The sequence below is a fragment of the Lathamus discolor genome, chromosome 4 (genome assembly GCF_037157495.1).
Source record: "Lathamus discolor isolate bLatDis1 chromosome 4, bLatDis1.hap1, whole genome shotgun sequence".
Classification (NCBI taxonomy): Eukaryota; Metazoa; Chordata; class Aves; order Psittaciformes; family Psittacidae; genus Lathamus; species Lathamus discolor.
In genome coordinates, this window is record NC_088887.1 from 9337170 (window position 1) to 9355429 (window position 18260).

The 18260-nt window shown below is 48.6% G+C and overlaps 1 protein-coding gene across 1 annotated transcript in view; it reads left to right on the top strand.

The window, feature by feature from the left end:
• Window positions 1-18260, top strand: part of CASQ2 (calsequestrin 2) — a 31356-nt gene continuing 13096 nt past the window's right edge. The window contains exons 1-6 of the mRNA XM_065676325.1: window positions 1-376; window positions 13022-13106; window positions 14268-14368; window positions 16364-16475; window positions 17513-17586; window positions 18030-18160. Of these exons, the coding sequence (XP_065532397.1) occupies window positions 104-376; window positions 13022-13106; window positions 14268-14368; window positions 16364-16475; window positions 17513-17586; window positions 18030-18160 (776 nt within the window). The 5' untranslated portion in view covers window positions 1-103. The remainder of the gene's footprint in view (window positions 377-13021; window positions 13107-14267; window positions 14369-16363; window positions 16476-17512; window positions 17587-18029; window positions 18161-18260) is intronic.

Genomic DNA, 18260 nt, shown 5'->3' on the forward strand with positions numbered 1-18260 from the left:
ACATTTGGGCTGATCATTAACAGGGCAACAGAAAAAGAAACTCGGTTTGAACTTCACCTGGAGCCTTTGGTCTCTCCTTCTCCCCAAATTAAGAAGGAGGGGGATGTTTACCTGCCCTCTGCTGCACTCCAAGGTCTCCCCTATGAAGGCAAGTTGCTGGATCCTGGCAGGTCTTTACCTGCTTTCCTGCTGCAAGGCAGAAGAGGGACTGAACTTCCCCACTTACGATGGGAAAGACCGAGTGATCGACCTGAACGAGAAGAACTACAAGCAGGCCCTGAAGAAGTATGACATGCTCTGCCTGCTCTTCCACGAGCCAGTGAGCTCTGACAAGGTCTCCCAGAAGCAGTTCCAGATGACAGAGATGGTCCTGGAGGTAAGCACCGCTGCACGTCTCAGCCGGGGTCAATAGCACAGCATTGTTTGGAGCCGAGGAGAGGACAGTCAAAGGCTCTTGTGCAGGGGGGAGTTGAGCACCCAAAGGTTTGGGCTTGCTCACTTGGATCTGAGTTAGCACCTGAGTTCTGAAGCCCAGGAAAAGCTTTTTTTGTGCTCTTCTGAGTTGTTTGCTGGGAAATAGTCTTTCTGGATGGTGCATCAGAAACCCAGGCAATAGCGAGTAACGAGTAACCTTGCAAACCTCAGCAACATGAGCTCAGCTCAGCTGAGCTTTCCCAAATGCCAGCACAGACCTGAGCTTGTAGCTTAAAGTTTTTAGATCCTTTTTCATTATGTATCCTCCTTAAATTCTGGATTTAGTCCCATTTTCTACACCTCTAGGAGCAATCAGCCAAGAGACCTTACAAAACTGTGCTGCAGATGGGTGTCATAGCTCCCCATCTCAAAAACTCCCTGTTGGTGCAGCATTAAATCCCTTTTTGCTTTTCAGACACTTGGTTGCCCGCTTGGAATCAGTCTGCTTCTTAATGCAGCCATTCACTTCTGTGCTGGAAAAAGAGCGGTGTTCACTCTTTGGTGAAAAAATGATTAATTAAATCCTCGGTAAAATAAATCACAGTGAAAATTGCAGAGTAGATTCATAGCATTCCTTCTTGTAGTGCAGCTGTAATCTAGGGAATCATACAGGAGCAAGCCTGGATTGTTTGGTGCTTGTTTCCTATCAGGGGATTACAAATATTCCCTCTTAACTAAAAGACAGATTTGGGAAGAAAATGAACATTGCAGAAGAAACACATAAGCTTTCTTTATCTGATCCAAAGTGAAAATGCACTGCACCCTTAGGAGTATAGCAAACGTGAACTACAAAGCGTGTTTGCTGAGGGCTAGGACCTGAAAACATCCAATGCCAAGTTCCAAGTCTACTGACCTCCTTAGCAAGCCTGAAGACAAGAAAGATTCAAAACCTTCACCAGATTTTACTCAGCTCTCAGGGAACTGTTACTTGCTCCAGTGAGCGATCAAATAACATTTGGCAAAGAAAAGGAAACTCCAGTTGAAATGTTTATGGTTGGTAGTATAATTGCATTGTTGTTTAATAGCATAGCTATTTCATGCCCGATAGATGGCAAGCACTTACTAGATACATATTTATAGAAACCTGACAGAAGCAGGTATCTGTCGTGTACTATCAGTTTTAGTCCCCATGGCACCTATACTCAAGTTATCAACCATATCAAGGGTGCGATGGCTACAATACAACCCGGTTTAAAGCTTTCATTTTGCAGGGTTTGATTCAGCAGCAAGTACATTAGCTGAGGACTCGGGTGATTTGGTTTCCAATTGCCTCTCTGTCACAGACTTCTTATGTGACCTTGGCCAAGAGATTGAGGATTAGATCTGCAGCGGACTTTACATAATTGGAGGTGCTCTAGTTCACTAATGCTCAGCTACCAGCTAACTGTGCCACACGCGCATCAACTGGCACTTGTGGCTTTGACCTCAACATTTCCCAAGCACTTGCAATGCTGATTCAGTGCATGTCTCAAAGTTTCACAGTCTTCCCTCATCGCCTGGACTGCAAACTGCAGTGGCAGCAACCTCACAGCCCAAGCACAAGAGCAATCTGCAGGCTGAGCACTCATTTGCCTCTGTTGCCCAAGGGAATTGGAGGGGAGAGAGCCTCAGGAGGCAGCAGAGAAGATGTGTGCTATGCTACATAGGACACAGGCCAGCAAGGTGCTAGTGCTCCCAGATGCTGTACTTGCTCAACCATGAGAGCATTTGTGAAAGGAGTGGGCAAGGCAGGTTGTAATCTGGTCCCTCTTGAGACAGCATCCACCTCCCTCACCTCAAACCACATTGTGCTGTGCCAGAGGGTCACTCTCAATCTCCCCTGCCAGAACCCATTCAACTGTGGGATTTCATGTTCTCCCAGGACAGGGAGAGGGAAAGAAATGGCTACAGTGGCTGCAATGGCTGAGATGCGGAGCCATCCACCTGAGAGATGCACAAGAAGGATTTATGTATCTCTTTGGAGCAGAGGGTTCAGGACTCTGTGTGCTGAAGGTCCTTTATGCCTGAAATGAGGTATCTAAAAAAGGTAGACTCCAGCCCTTGCTATTCCCTGCCAGCCAGCTTGGAACGTTCTTAGAGTAGGGTGCTGCTTGTGGTAAGATGCTCCTTTCTGGAGCAGCTTTTCTGTTTCCATCTGACTGTACTGGCAATGTACGTACTGATTGACAATGAAATGTGCTGTTTCCACAGCTGGAAAACATTATGCTCTTACCCCCCTTCCCTCTTCCCCCCTCCCCCCCTCCCCCCCCTTCCATACAATGGAATTGGTCTCCATCATTAGGAAAACTAGGGAGCCTTCACCCAAAAACATAGGCAGGTATGGAATTAAATATCTGAGCTGGGTGGTTCGGGATTGGTATGTCAAATTGCCCGATGAACATGGGAGGGAATGGGCTTAATAACCCCCAAAAGTCCATCCTTTCTGTTTCTCCCACATGTACCTTGTAAGAAATGTATAATTCCAAAGACCAAAAACCTAAAGAAATATCTTAAGACACCAAGAAAAGAGCATAAGAAACCCATCATGGTTTCCTTGAAGTATGTAGCTCATGGTCAGTAACAAGCTCTGACAGGGGCTTCTCCCATGAGTGAGGAGCATGTGAGGCTTTCTCTTAAGTGTGTCCTTGAGTGTCTAACAGGGGTTGAGCCCACGTGGCAACATTTCCTTCTTTGAGGGAACTTCAGTCTCCTCTCATGAAAGGAAACTGAAGTCTCCTGCTTGAGATCCTTGACTCCAGAAGATTTGGCTGAGAAAGGCCAATAGCTAGAAAACTTCTTAGGAGGGGCAGCTTAGAGACAGACCTGGTGGGAGAGAGAAGAGAGTCACAGGGGTCTCATACCCTTAGGAAACCAAGTTGAAAACCTGACAGCACATCCGTAAAGTTAAGCACATGCTCAAGGACTTTCCTGAACCACATCTATGAGCAGGAGGCTGAGAAGAAAATGATATGATAGGAAAAATTACTTTCGCAGGACAGAAGTCCCACATGTAGGACTGACTGACACTGTCAAAAGCTCAGCTATCACCAGAAAAGGGATGCCATCATTAAGCTAATATTACAGTGGGACAGCACATGGAGTCTTTGACTCCCCACACCCAGGCGTAATGGGAACTGTCACCACTTGCCCATGCAGCCCAGGATCCCTTTCCAGTTTAGAAAGGGAATGAAGGTGAAGACCATCATGAAGGAGTCCTGACAGCTCCTGCCACCTACACTGTTGCGTGCTACCTGGTGAGGACAGGGTCCAGGGACAGCCAACCCCCTCTAGCAGCAAAAGCAGCTTCTCTGAAGCATCCTTTGTACATGACAACAGCTCCAAGGACAGCAGTGCCAGCCCATCAGGCTGGGGCAGGAAAGCTGGGGCTGCTGTGTTAGCCTGTTGGGAAAACAGTCAAAGCAATGCCTGGAGATGCAGCTGCCGCCTGCTTTCTGGCCAGGGTAGAAAAGTGTTGGGGAAGGATTGCTATGTATCCATAGCTACAACCCAGGGCAAGACAACCCAGGGCAGAGACAGCATGAGCTCAGGCTGTTTCACAGCTCAGGTTAAAGGGCTCTCCTCCTTTGGTTGCCTTTTTCCTATGACTCCACTCTGCACTGCTGACTACTGAAAAGCACCTGCAGCCTGAGCAGGGAAAAGCCTCTGTACAGGGCAATGCAGAGGTTGAACCAGGCAGTCGCAGAGCTAACAGTAGCTATTCCTGCTCTGTGGTGATGTTTACAGGAGCCTTGTGTGCCCATGAGGTGAAGAAGCAGAGGAAACAGCCAGGCACAAGGGTTCACATCAATTATTTAACAGACAAGTAAGAAAAAAGGCTACTTGTCCTGAAAGGTCTCTGCTTTAATGAAGAAGGGGCAATAGAGGAAAAGACCAAAGAAGTGAAGTCGATAAATACCTGTTCTGCCTTTCTTCTCCTCTGTAGTTCCCCAACTTCATTTTGTCCTGTATCATACTACTTCTTAGACCTTATCCCATCTCTCTTTCAACTCTGAATGTCCTAAAATATTGGCATAGTTTTGCCTTCCGGAGGGCCAGCTCCTGTCTCTAGGAATCATGTAGCAAGGACAACGAACAGTGAAGTTAGAGGCTTTCCTTTTGCGCTTGAGAAGCTCTCTCTGGCAACTGAGGTTGTCTCACTACCATAGCATCTCCTGCTGAAGCACTCAGTCCTGCCATTCTTTCCTTGTCATCTGCATGCATGTATAATATCCCTAAAAACAGAGGGCCCGGATATTTTAGGCCGTTTAATGCAATAGTGCCCCTGGGGTGAAGACTCCTGTAGAACTGCCCTAGCACAAGCCAGTCAAGTTTGGACGTGGTAGTCGCCTTTCCAAATGGAGTCTAGGATCAGATTCTGGAGCACAAGGGAAATTTTCTCCTATGAACCTGGAAATATAAATCCATGAGATGCCTCCTGTGTTCAGCCACAACCAGGAGCTACCTCTGGTGTGAGAGGGAAAGACAGATTTGGAATCCAGTAAAAGATGAGGGTTAAACTGGGTGTAAAGGCTACCTCTCAGTTCACTTGAGAGCCAGGATTTATTATCAAGTGTTGAAACAACTGCAGCTTCCAGCTCAGGATGGAAAACCTGGTGCAAAACCAGGTGGTTTTGGGGTAGCTTCAGCCACATGGTCTTGAAATCTCTTGAGAGTAGATGAAACCCAGGAAAAACGTTTCAAATTTAGGTCTGTGTGGTTTATCCCAGAAATTCCTGAGAACCAGCAGATGAGTCTGGTTTAGCCCATTTCTAGGCAGGGTGTAACCAAAAACACAACCATAAATCCAAGCCCTTTCTTTAAACACCCTTCTCCATTTCACAGACTCAGATTCCAGCCTTTTTCTTTGAAAATGGGCATGTTCACAAGAGAGAGCCTCAACACCATTCCCAAGGCTGCGTACATGTTGTACAAGACATGCCCACCGAGTATCACTGAAACTGTCACATCTATGGGTCCCTACAGAACAAATCCTCAACGTGAGAGACACACCTGGCTGGATAGGTATGTGCAGAAGCCTGTAGTGCAAGCGCCTTATACCTGTAATGAAAGAGGAGTTTAGTGGCTTCCACTACGGATAAGTTGATGCAAAAATAAGGAAGGAATGGAAAGGAAAGGAAAAAAAGCACACTGGTTAGTTTGCCCTCTGAGACCACGTAAGTAGTCTCAGTTCATCAACAGCCAGCAGAGCACTGATTGTCAGCAATAGCACGCAGGAGGATTTCACTCACTGACACAAGAGACACACAAACAAGTTACAGAGAGCTTCCCAGTTTGCGGATGGGCACACTGACATCAAGAGACAAGTATGTGATTTGGTCTTTCTGTATAATGGTTTCAGAAACTATTTCCAAGGCTGCTTTACCTGGTGTTGCCCAGTTTCTTACTTTGAAGTCCCTCCATCAATTCCCAGCAGTGAGTTTGGATGGGTTGCATGAGCAGCATCTAGCATAAGACCCCACTTCAATGTCATAATAATGCTCTTTGAAAGGCACCTTTCTCAGCTGCTAACGTATGATCAGAGACACATGTACTGGCACCAGTTCTTACAGCAGAGACTAGCTGTAATCCCGGGACCTAAAGAAAATCAAGGTGGTTTCCTCCAGAGACCCAAATGCCACCTGGAGATATAGCAGACCCCTGTGAGCTTGGTTTCACTTGCTGACACAGTGTAAGGCCAAGCCTGCTTAGGCTTTGTAGTTTTGCTTGGCCCTGATATGAGGAGCTCTTCCCACTGCCGAGCTGTTGCAGACAACCTCTGTAGGTGCCATGCAAGACCTTAAGCCGCATGGAGACTCCTCCGTCACTCCTCCCTTCAGAAATGCATTGAGGAAGCTCATCCTTTTAGTTGGGATCCAGCTATCCTGGCACTAATCAGCTTCCCAAACAAGCGCCAGAGGGGGTTCCTGCTGTGCTGGTTCCCAGGATGCAGGGTCTCACTCGCGTATAACTGAGTGGGGGACCTCAAAAGGCCAAGCTGGAGCTCACATTCGCCTGTCCAGGGGACGTGTGTGGTGTTTGTAGTTATCATTTCATCTTCTCCACCCCGGACCTTGACATTTCCCAGGAGCCTGGGGCAGCTGCTGCTCTAGGAGGCAGATGGGTACAGTGGCCCATGCTGAGCTCACCCACCATGGCCTTACTCCAGAGCTCACTCTGCCAGTGCCCTTTATCTAAAACCACACTAAACAAAGCCTGTGGCTGCCCTTCCTTCATGACCGAGCTTCGTTTGTGGGGAGAATGGAAAGGGGAAAGGATAATTCTCTTTAAACACCCAAGAGGGAGAAGAGCTATTTAAGCGCAAAGCCTAAGGACAAATGGGCTATGAATAAAACAAGTCTGGAAACTAGGAAGTCCCTAATCACCAGAGGAGGAAGACAACAAGGGGAGAACAGTCCAATAAATTTAAAATGGACATTGAGCAGTTTGTGACAAAGACTGAATGACACGGTCCTGCGCTTGATGACCAGATGTTCTTTTTCAGCTTCTGTCCCTAAATAACAGGCACTGGCAAGGAATCCATGGCCTAGGAAAGAAGGTCCATGTTCGTGGGTTTTCTTATCCTTTGCACATTGGGATTTACCTACATACATGAGACAAAACCTTGCCTGAGGAAATAGAGCGAGCAGCAACAGGGAATAACTCAATTCCTGGGGTGGCCACAGAGCACGCGGTGCCCCGGCATGGCCAGTGCTCCCTTCTAAGCAGTGCTGATGGTGCTCATTCCTGCGTGTTCTCTGACACAGCTCTGGTGAAAGGCCAGCTGCCGTACATGATGTGTCCTCTTTCTGGGAACCCTGTCTGGCCCTGGCGAGAGATGTGCCTCTGACACCTTGGACCCTGCACAAAAAGGGCTGTGTCTTTTTAAAGCTTCCCTCAGTTCTTATTTCTCTCTGCTCACTCCTTGGGTAAAAGTCTCAAGGACCCGCTCCCTTACCCCAGGGAATCTCCTCACTGATCCTTTGAGGATGCAGGGTGGGGGGTCCTGGCTCTCAGCATCCTGGACGCCCCAGGGTTTCAAAGGCACTGGCTTACACCCACTAGGTCAGAAACTCAAGAAATCCTGCTTGTTCCTGGGAGCTGGAGGTGTAGGAATTACAAAGATCTGCGGAGGTGAACAGGCTGAATAGCAAGCGTGCTTTCCTCCTCCACCATCTACTGAAAGGAGCCAGCATGTGCCCTGCACCCATGGCAGTACCCAGCCTTCAGTTTCAAAACAGCCTCTCTGAGACTGGAGAAATAAGAAGACAGAGATGGTCCCGACTTTGTCGAGGACAGACCTGCAGCTCCCTTTTGGGGTGGCTTAGCAAGGGGTGGCCCCCGTTCACTGTCCCAAACCCCACAGCACATGCACACACATACACTGCAGGCTGTCTTCAGGGCACAAGCTGCCCAGCTGAACTGGCAAAGCATCTGTGATGCAGCACCAGCACAGACTGGCCAGGAGCAGTGGCAGGTGGCCCCAGCACCCATGGGTGCTCAGTGACGCAGGTTAGCTCATGGAAGGGGAGGCTGCGCGTTAGCTTACGGCTCGCTAAAATTAGGGATGCCCGGTGCAGATAAAAATAGAGCCCTAACTATGCAAACCCTTTAGGGAGGCAGCCAAAAAGCACATGGGGCATCTGACCGGGCTGAGCGGCTGCGCAGCAATTAAAGCTCCCGGGCGGCGTTCTTGGAGCATTACCTGTGAAAGCCACCTTTAGTGACCACCTTTAGAGTGACCTTTAGGTGTTCCATATTTGGGGACTTGCCTTTTAGTGCTGGGAGGGCAGGTTGAGCAGTAAACAGCCTCTCGGGGCAGCTCAGGTGGTGGAAAAGGGCAGGAAGGTGGAAGCAATGAGCTCTGCTCTGGTTCCTGCTGCCAGCAGGGTGGCTTCTCTAGTGGCTCAGCAGGCTTCTGCCTGCTTTGATCACCATGATGCTTCATGACCCATAATTCACCAGCAAGAACCTGAAATGTTATTAGTGGAGTACACAATGGGATGCCAGAGGAGACAGCACAGCATCAGGAAGGAGAGATAACCCCCTCTGCTCTCCAATAAACTGCCCATCAGTTTGAATAACAGAGAAGCCAACCACAGCATGAAGGCATGAATCCTGCATACAGATTCAAAGCTTTGGGGGAAATATCCTAGATTTTTGCCATTGCCTCCTGCTGCTTCTGAAAATAAACCCCTAACATTTTGGGATACAAAATCATCATCATTGCATCAAACAGGTTCTGACCATCAACACAGAGTGCAGCTTTAAAGAAAGCAAGAGAGAAACAGCAGAGAAGCGTAGGTTGCTTGAGGGACATTCCCTCATCATCCCCTTTTGCTCTCCTCTGCGTTGCTTGGCTTCTGCTCTTCCACTGCTGCCAGTTAGGGAAACAGAACGCTCCACTGCTTAAGAGTATTTTACTCATGGTGGCTCTCAGATACCTCAATGTCCCCATCTCCCTGCCATCCAGTGACGAGCTTTCCTGTCAGTGGGAGCTGCAAGCAGGTGCTTCTAATGGGAAGAAAATCCAGGCCAGAAACCCATAGAGTCGCTCCATGATGAAAACTGACCCTACTGAGACCCCCACCCCTCCCACCCCATTTGCAACCCTCTCTGCTGATATTGTCTGCCATTTAGCAGCAGAACTGACACCAAATGCAAGGTTTGGTGCAATCCGTGTTGCCTGACCCTGGAATAGGAGTGTGGTCAGGCAGCCCTGCTGCTCTGTAACCTAGCATTTCAGAATGATCCTGTGGGACTTGTTAAGTCTCCGGAAAGCTTCCCAGAACCACACCTAGGTTCAGACTGGCACAGGACGTATGAAGCTGAGATGTTCTGGCAGGAAGCTGTTTCTTTCCATCCCCATCACTCAGATTGCCTCTAACCACTGGCACCATCCAAGATGAGGTGGTGCGTGCTTACTTGGTGCTACTCAAGCTTCAGTTCAGGCTGGCGCCTCTCACACATCCCAGGGTCCAAATTCAAGTACAGATGTTATCTGAGGGAAGAGGGAGAAAGGAGGAGTGCTGCTGGGGTCTTTGCTCACACTCTCAGCCCACTCTGCTTGCCCAAAGCTCCTGCTATATCCCAGGGACTGCATGACCAGTTAGGTTCTGTTCTTCCAAGGCAGTTTCTCCCCTTCATCTCCCCAGGCAGCTGTTGCAACTAAATGACTTGCTATAGAAGCTTACACAAAGGCAAGAGCTCTGGCTGGCCAAGACTCAAAGTGATCTGAATTTAAAGGGAGGAGAACGGGGAGGAGGAGGGGATGTGTTCTTACATTACAGCTGCCTCTATCCCAAGGTCCTGAGCCAAGAGGATTGTCAAGATTAGAAACATTATCTGCATTCAAATCCCACTAGCTTTGTGGAATCAGAAAATACTGTAAGGGGATATAGAAATGCTTGATACTGTAATGAGCAGGGGAGAACCAGCCAAGCTGACATGCCTTTGGCATACTTTATATTTCGCTGCCTTATGGGGCTCAAGTTTAGGTGTGGGAATACACCCTCACCTATGCACTGGTGAGACTCATCTGCTGCAGTGGAAAGCAAAGATGCAAGATCCAACCCCTGCATAACTTACACTTGAAAAAGCCCCCATGGGCACTGACACACTTGCAAAGCCCTCCACTGCACAGTGGAAAGAGCTCCTCAGGGTCTAATGCTGCATGAAGATTTCCCTGGTGCAAGACCCCACTGCTCACCTCACTAATATACATAGCATCAAAGTCCCAGGGAAGGAGGCAGGCTGTGTGCTTAGCTCCATCCCCACAGTGTACACACTGTGTATACAGGGGAGTGCAGTACATGCTCTCTCCTAGATACACATACACTGCTACACACCTTCACCCAGGGTAAGCCTCTTCAGAGGAACATCTCCAAGCACTCGTACCCACGGTACATGCACCTCCAAGAGACACCAACAGGCACACCTCCAGCATCACCATGACCTTTCCTGAGCCCCAGGGAAGTGCACACACCCAGAGTCTCACACAAAGAGACTTTCATCCCATCAGACAAGCTCTCTTGACATGTTTACTCTCTCCCAGCAAGCTCCCATGCTTGCAGCTCCCGGCTGCACCCACTCCCTTCCCAAGAGCTGCATGCTGACACACATCACTCCTGATCAATGCCTCCTCTCCTGCAAACATGCATGCCCAGGCTCTTGTCTGCAGCAGGTGCTTCAGCTTTTCTGCATGTTTCTGAGCTGCTTCAAACAGCCCCGAGAAACCCCAACCACCTCCTGTGTGAAGGAGTCAAGAACTGTCGGGCTTAAACTGCCCTGATGCTGTCTGGCACAAGGCTAACATACCTGTAAGGAAGTAGCTAGATAAGTGTGGGCTGGATACGAATTAACAGTCTTCTTCCCTTGGGCTTTCTTGTCTGTTACCTCTGCTCACACTGCAGCCAGAAGCTCAAGCGTTGACTCGGAGGAACCTCTTGCTGGTTTACACAACTGGCAGCATGCAGAGACATGTTGACAGTGTCCCCAAAAGATGATGATCCTACAGTAAAGGCAGACCCCCATAAAGGGGAACAGAAAACAGCTTTTCCTGCTTGCCAATGTCTAGGATACTCATAAGAAGTGTTCATCTCTCCCTGTATTATAGGGTACCAGGTACTCATCAGGTTGATGGCTGTGGCCTGAGCTAGGAGGTGGGATGCTAGATCAGTCAGGGCAGTGCTTAGATGCCTTATCAATGGATGCACAAACATGGAGCAGTGCAGGCTGTATCCATTGTAAACACAAGCCCTGAATGTGCAGCCTCGACTTTATTTCAAAACACTGGCTGACAGCAAGGAAAAAGCAGCAAGACCACCTATTGCCTGCATAACATTGAGCATGGCACTACACATATGGTGGCATCTTTCCCTCAGGACTGGCCAGGCAGCCACACAGGGATCAAGGTCGCAGTGATGCTGTGGTGCTTGGCAGAGAGTATGTCCTCCTGGAGGGCTTCAGGACAGACCTGGAGACACATATTTGGTGGAAGGGAGAAGACAACCATGTTCTCCATCACTCTTCTTCACCCAAGAAAAGTCCCTGAGCCCTGATCCTCAGGATTTCAGGGACATCAAAATGATGCCTATGCGATGTTGGCTCTGTGAAACCCCAGTGCGCAGGCAATGGGGCTGCCCCGTCACTTTAGCTCCCTGATGCCTTTAATCACTGCTCACTCTCGCAGCGCCCAGGCACAGGAGGAAGCTATTTATAGCAGGGGAGCCAAGGGGCCATGTGGCCACGGGGGCAGCGCTGCTGGGTGACATTCAAACTGGCTTTGAGGCTGGGGGAGGATGCCAAAACAGGTCCTGGGGGAGGGTGTTCCTCATAAATCAGCCTGCCGTCTCCCTGGCCATGGCTTCTCTTATGTCCCCCCTTCAGCCTCCCACCACTGAGCACAGGCAGCTGTGCCCTAATAGGGACATTCCTGTCCTGGAAGCCCCCAACCCCTCATCCCTACTGATTGCCTCACATCCAGCAGGGTTGGGAGGGAGGACAGCAAGAAGACCATCAGCATCAGAGGTGTTCATGGAGAAGGGAGGAAGGGGGAGAAGGAGGGAGATCTTACAGCTGCTTGGTGGTCTCAGAGCATCATTACAGCCTTGTTGGGTCTCTGGCATGCTTGCAGTGGGGCTAAGTCAGTCATCTGGTGAATAAGGGTCTCATTTCCCAAGGTCACTTCCTCTTTATGGAGTCCATCTGGAATTTACAGGGTCTCAGCCCTGGCCACTCCCACCACGGGGCATTTGCAGAGCGTCTCTCCTTTCCTCACGTATCTATTTTCACAAAACAGGCAGGAACTTGATATGTTCTAGAGGCCCCTTCAGCAAAAATGGTGGGAACAGGGGGCAGTCATTTCCCAGAGCAAATGCAAGCATGGATGGGATTACTCATTTCTTTAGGAAAAAGAGTGGAAAAGGAACTGGGGGGTGACTGAAGCCTGGACAGGGGACACGACTTAATGCATTTCATAAGGGAAAGGACTAGTTTTGCAAAGCCATGAGCCCCTCTGCTTTATTTTGGTGGGTGCATGCTTTGGCCACCCCATCACATGTATGAAGCAAAAGTGATGCTGCTGTGCCCTGTGTCCCATCCAGTTTGAAGCCACTACTGCCTGGCACCAAGCACTTCCAGAGTTAAAATGTCCATGGTGCCCACATGTCACATTCCAATTCAGGAGGCCACAAAGGCACAACAGAGGAGACAGCTTTTGTTTTGTGTCAGTGGCACAAGTCTTTCTCCCAGCCATGTCCACCACTTTGGTGCCCCTGATACGGACGGGAGCCCTCTCCTGATGCCAGTGTCAAACAGCAGTTACCAGCATTTGGTATGGTCAGCAAACTCAGTGCTGCAACACAGCTGGAAGAAACCCAACCCTTTTGACCTCCGCGCAGTGTTATCTAAGCAGGGAGGCAGCTGGTGATGCATCCCACCCATTAATGCTGTCTGAAAGCAAAACATGGGTCACTTGTGCCTGTTGTACCATGCTAGCAGTACACAATGCCCTTTAGCTACCCTGTGGTGTTAATGCTGCTAAGGTGGGGATCTCTGGTTCCTCCCACAGCTGGCGGCTCAGGTCCTGGAGCCCAAGAGCATTGGCTTCGGGATGGTTGACTCCAAGAAGGATGCCAAACTTGCCAAGAAGTTAGGTGAGTCCCATGTCTGGTATCTCTGGAATAGCTTGGAGAGAGATGCGTGGGTGATGCCCAGCAGCCAGCCCAATAAATGACAGCTAAATCCTTGTCACCAGGATGGGGAAGGTGATGGTGGCAATTACACACTGACCAGCCCATCATGGGCAGGATCAAATGGGGAGAGGATGGGAGGGATGAGATGAGACCCTTCCAGCAAAAGCTTTCTGGCTGAGAGAGCCAAAACCAAACCAAACCAAGTGGAAAAGAAAGCCACTTCATGCTGTACTGTGACAAGGAGGAAACTCTCCACTTGCTGCGCTGAGCAGGTACTGTAAATAGGTGCCATGGAGTAACTCCGTGCTCTTCCTACAGAGAGACAGTTCTGACACAGCAGTGCAGAACCAAAACCCATGGGGAAATCAGACTGGCCCCCAGATGTCACCACCCAATGGCAAAGTAATTTTCTTTCCTAAATTAAGGGCTCTGTGTGCTGGTGGAAACTCAACTAAACGGGAGAGCTTCTCCCTCTCTAGTAAGAAACAAACTATCACCTCCCTTGGCCCATGGTACCCTGCCATCATGCACTGCAGGGGCTCAGTGCTGTTGATTTTGGAGCCTCCATCAAGATGCTGTGGCATCCAGCCCTCAGTCCAGTTATATACTATTCAAATCTGCCAGCCTGTAGCATCTCTGTCATCAGTTTCTAACCCTTTTGCCAAGGCTACCTAAGCCTCAGAGAGTTTGAAACTCGCTTTGGCTTTCAGGGCACTGTTCATGTTCACATAGCCTTCTCCAGGCAGAGAGCACAATCCATTTTCCATCAAGTGACAAGTTAAGATTCGGGATGTCAGAGCCCAAATCTATTTACTATTTACTGCAAGACAGCCAAATAAAACTACGGTCCTGGTACAGAACTTTTCCACCTGAGGCCAAACTGACCTGAACAACAAGTTCCACATTTGGGAAGAAGCCATGGCAAGTTCTGGCTGAGATCTGTCCCTTGTGCCATGAAACAGTCAGGAGACTGCTCAAATCGGTTCTAACTGGACCAACACTGCAAATCAGCAATTGCATGTTCCCAGGAGGCATTGCTGGAATAGCAAGCAAGATGCCCTGTAACAGAAATGCTTTTAGGGATGAGTTAACTGCATTATGTTTCCTCTCTCTTTCTTTCAGGCTTGGTTGAAGAGGGAAGTCTCTATGTCTTTAAGGAAGAGCGGTTGATTGAATTTGATGGGGAACTGGCCACAGATGTCTTGGTGGAATTCCTCTTGGATGTAAGCACAGATGAGATAGAGAAAGCCTCACTGAGCAGCCTTTGCAAATACTTTAAAACCATGGCTTTACCTTTATTTGAAATTCCATCCCTGTTTGTTTGGTAGAGATGACACTTGCCAGCTTCCCAAATACTTGTCTGACCACAAGTTCCCAGGAAAGCTGGGAACTTTATGTGCTACCAGCCACTTATATCTTAAAGGTGCTCTGCTCTCTTTTCTGTTTATGGTGTATTTGACTGGAATCAAGCAGCAATCCCACATAACTGACTGGTAGTCATCCACCTCAACAAGCTGGCCTGCAAACACTTTGCTATTTGCAAAATCTCACACTTCTTTCTTTTTAAAGTTGATAAAAAACATACCCAGGAAGTTGCATTCTAAGAAATCTAAAAGGAGTTCAAGTCATTGAAACTGTATATGCTGCCAACTATTTGCCCTTTTCTAGGCAAATTAACTCATGCAAAGCAGCGTACTACTGCCTCTTCAGTGAGCTTCCCGAATTGCACTGCCATGAGTTAGAGAAGATCAAGGCCCTAGCACTTATTTATAGAATCATAGAATAATTAGGGTTGAGAAGGACCTCAAGATCATCCAGTTCCAACCCCCCTGCAATGGGCAGGGACGCCACACATTAAACCATATCACTCAAGACTCCGTTCAACCTGGCCTTGAACACTGCCAGGGATGGAGCGCTCTCGGGTCGTTTTGTGCGTGGACACAATCATTTACTCATCTTTATGTCTAAGTGCAAAAGAGATGCTGACTCCCTCATCAGCATGTTGCAATTCTATTAGAATTTCATTCCTAGGAAAGGCAACAGCCCAAAAACATGGTCTTTGATTTGCAGTGAAAACATTTTTCAGTGGCTTGGCTTTCCTTTGAGTTGAAGCTCCCTTTACAAGCAACCTGGTCTAGTGGAAGAGCCCATGGCAGGGGGTTGGAACTGGATAAACTTTAAGGTCCCTTCCAACCCAAACCATTCTGTGATTCTATGACCATTGTAAGGAGCTTGGCGTAAGGCACTTGGTGAGGTTTTGCTTGCTGTGCTTTGTGGTGTGCCACTGAAAAGCCATGTTCTGTGAACAAAGGAAGAGAGCAAGGATTTCTGTTTGTGTGTTTTCCACTCAAGAGGGAAAATACCCAGCAAAGCAGGGAAGTAAAAACAAACACGTGTGTGGTGCTGGGACAGCCTGATCTCAAAGGAAAACAAACCCAGAGGTTCTCTGCTCTGCTGCAGGCTGTATAGTGAGGGGCCTGCCTGCACTTTTGGTTTCCTAGTGAAACCACACCTGATTTACATCAGTATTGCTGGGCAAAATAACCAGATCGAATCCTTTCACCAGCAGTGGCTCATAGAGAAAACAGAAACAAAGTCTGGATCAACCACACGCTGAAGTGGCAGATAGGTCTTCCAGCTTCCTCGTCAACTTTCATATGTCCAGGGCCAAAGCATGCGTTTAAGCCATTCTGCATAGGAAGATCAGCCAGGAAAATTCACATCCAGACTTTCCACTGCTCCAAAACACTGTTTGGCCACCCTCTGATGTGCTGGATTTAATGTTTTCCAAAAGCAAGCTCTTTGCAATGACCTTTTCCAGCAAATGACACTTGAAAACAAATAGATGCAAGCTCACAGCTTCCATATCAGCCTCTTTCACCTGCTCTCCCTTCTTCTCAGCCTCACTAAAGCCAGCTGCAATTGCTATCCTTTGTCTTTCATCACAGCAGGTCCCTAAGCATCAATTTGGGTTACTGAGACCTTTCCCAGATTCTCTCTTGATGCTTCAACCTATGCAGTGAACCAATTAATGGCTCCCTCTGAAGGTGACCTGAACCTCTCTTCTCACATTAAGGCAGAGAGCATTAAGTAGTGTTTCCAGCAGTTGAGAAACTGGGTGACCTCCTTCTCCCTGCTTAGGTTGCTAGTGACATACCCTGCCAGGCATAGGTTGGTGTTGCAAACCATTATGCTATCAAATGCATTTGTCATGGCAGGTGCTAGAAGACCCTGTGGAAGTCATAAACAGCAAGCTGGAGCTTCAGGCCTTTGACCGAATCGATGAGGAAATCAAACTCATTGGCTACTTCAAAGGAGAAGACTCTGAACGTAAGATGAATATGTTCCTCATGGGGCTTGGAGCCTGGCTGGGGGCTCTGGGTCCTGGGCACTGGGTCTCCTGCATGAACACTTGAAGGTGTTGGGGGTATATGGCAAGATGAGATGGAGCTGCAGGCAAATCTTTGCTCTTGCCGTGCATAAGCCTATTCCTACACCAACACTGATGACCCTCCTGCTAGGTATCTGTTGGCAAAAGAAATAGGTGATAATCCAGGGGCTCCTGAAGTAAAGTAAGCCTACCTCACTCAGAGTCAGATGAGGTTACAGTTACACTGGGTGAAGGCCTAAAAGAAGCAAAGCTCCCCCTCTTAGGAGCAGTGTGCCCAAAAGGTCAAAGAAAGAGGGAAGGAGGAAAATGAAAAGAGAGGGACACGCACCAAATACTCAATTGGCAAACATACAGCAGCAGTAAGCAGGGCATCTTAGGTTAGCCCAGCTGAGGCACTGACCTGTTTCTCCTCACTGAACCCCAAGGCTGAGAAGAGGCTGGTCCCATGTCCCGATAGACATGCAACTCAAACCACCATCTTTCACCAGTCTAGAGAAACCCTCACCAGAGATTCTCAAGATTGCTTGCAAGGCTTGCCTTTAGCAAAATGACAAGTATTCCTACCTGAACAAGCAACATATCACCAGGTCTGCTGCACCACAGCAGCCCTTCCATCTCTCCCTTCAGCTTTCTTCTGCACTCAAGATGGGCTGCAGGGCAGTAATAAGTATTTTGGAGAAAGGTGGGAAATACCTGTTGTAAAGAGCTCCTGCTGGGCTGAGAGCATCCTTCCTGACACCAACTGAGGACCTGATACCAGTAACAGTAAAAACATGCCTTTTTCCTGCTCCCTCCTCCTGCAGCAGGCAAAGCATGCCTTGGTGACAGTCACCATGTAAACCCTGGAAGGGTGCGAGAAGCATAGCGCCATCATCTGATGTATTTTGCCATAGGTTATATTTGCTCTTCCCTGGTGCCCTCTGTGCTGATCAGCTGCCGATGAAACCTTTCCTTGATTCCCCTTTTCTCCTTCCAGATTATAAAGCATTTGAAGAAGCTGCTGAACACTTCCAGCCGTACGTCAAGTTCTTTGCCACCTTTGACAAGGGGGTAAGCATCCATGGACCTCCATGGGAGCTCGCAGACTCCACCACCTGATTTCCAGTAGCTCAGGTTGTTCCCAGGTTTAACATCAGGCTTCAGCTTTTCATTTTCAGTGTTGCTGTGATTTGTGGTTTCCATATTTGGGTTTGTCCCTGTGGCAAGATAAAAGGCCATTTCTGCAGCATGAAGGCAGGTCTGACTTGGGTTTGGAAACCAGTCCCTTTAAGTTTGTGAGAGCTTGACTCTGACCTTGCTCTGCCTCAGTGCTTGAGGCCAGTAGTGTAGAGAGCTTCCATAGTTTTATAACCAAGGAAAGATCCGTTCATATTCTGCTGACCACCACTGAGAGTGGATGCTCTGAGACAGAGCAAGCACCTTGATCAGGAGAGACTCTGGGTAGACAGAGGCACATCAGGCTCACTCACTTCTGACCATCTGCACTGCAACAGGTTGCCAAGAAGCTAGGTCTGAAGATGAACGAGGTGGACTTCTATGAACCGTTTATGGATGAGCCTGTTCACATCCCTGATAAGCCTTACTCAGAAGAGGAGCTGGTTGAATTTGTGAAGGAGCACAAGAGGTATGTAGTGTGAAGGACACTCCTAGCCATGGGAAGCAGGTAAAGGTATCTGGCATCACAGGCTTGCCCCTGTAGAGCATCCCTCTCATTAAAAATTGGG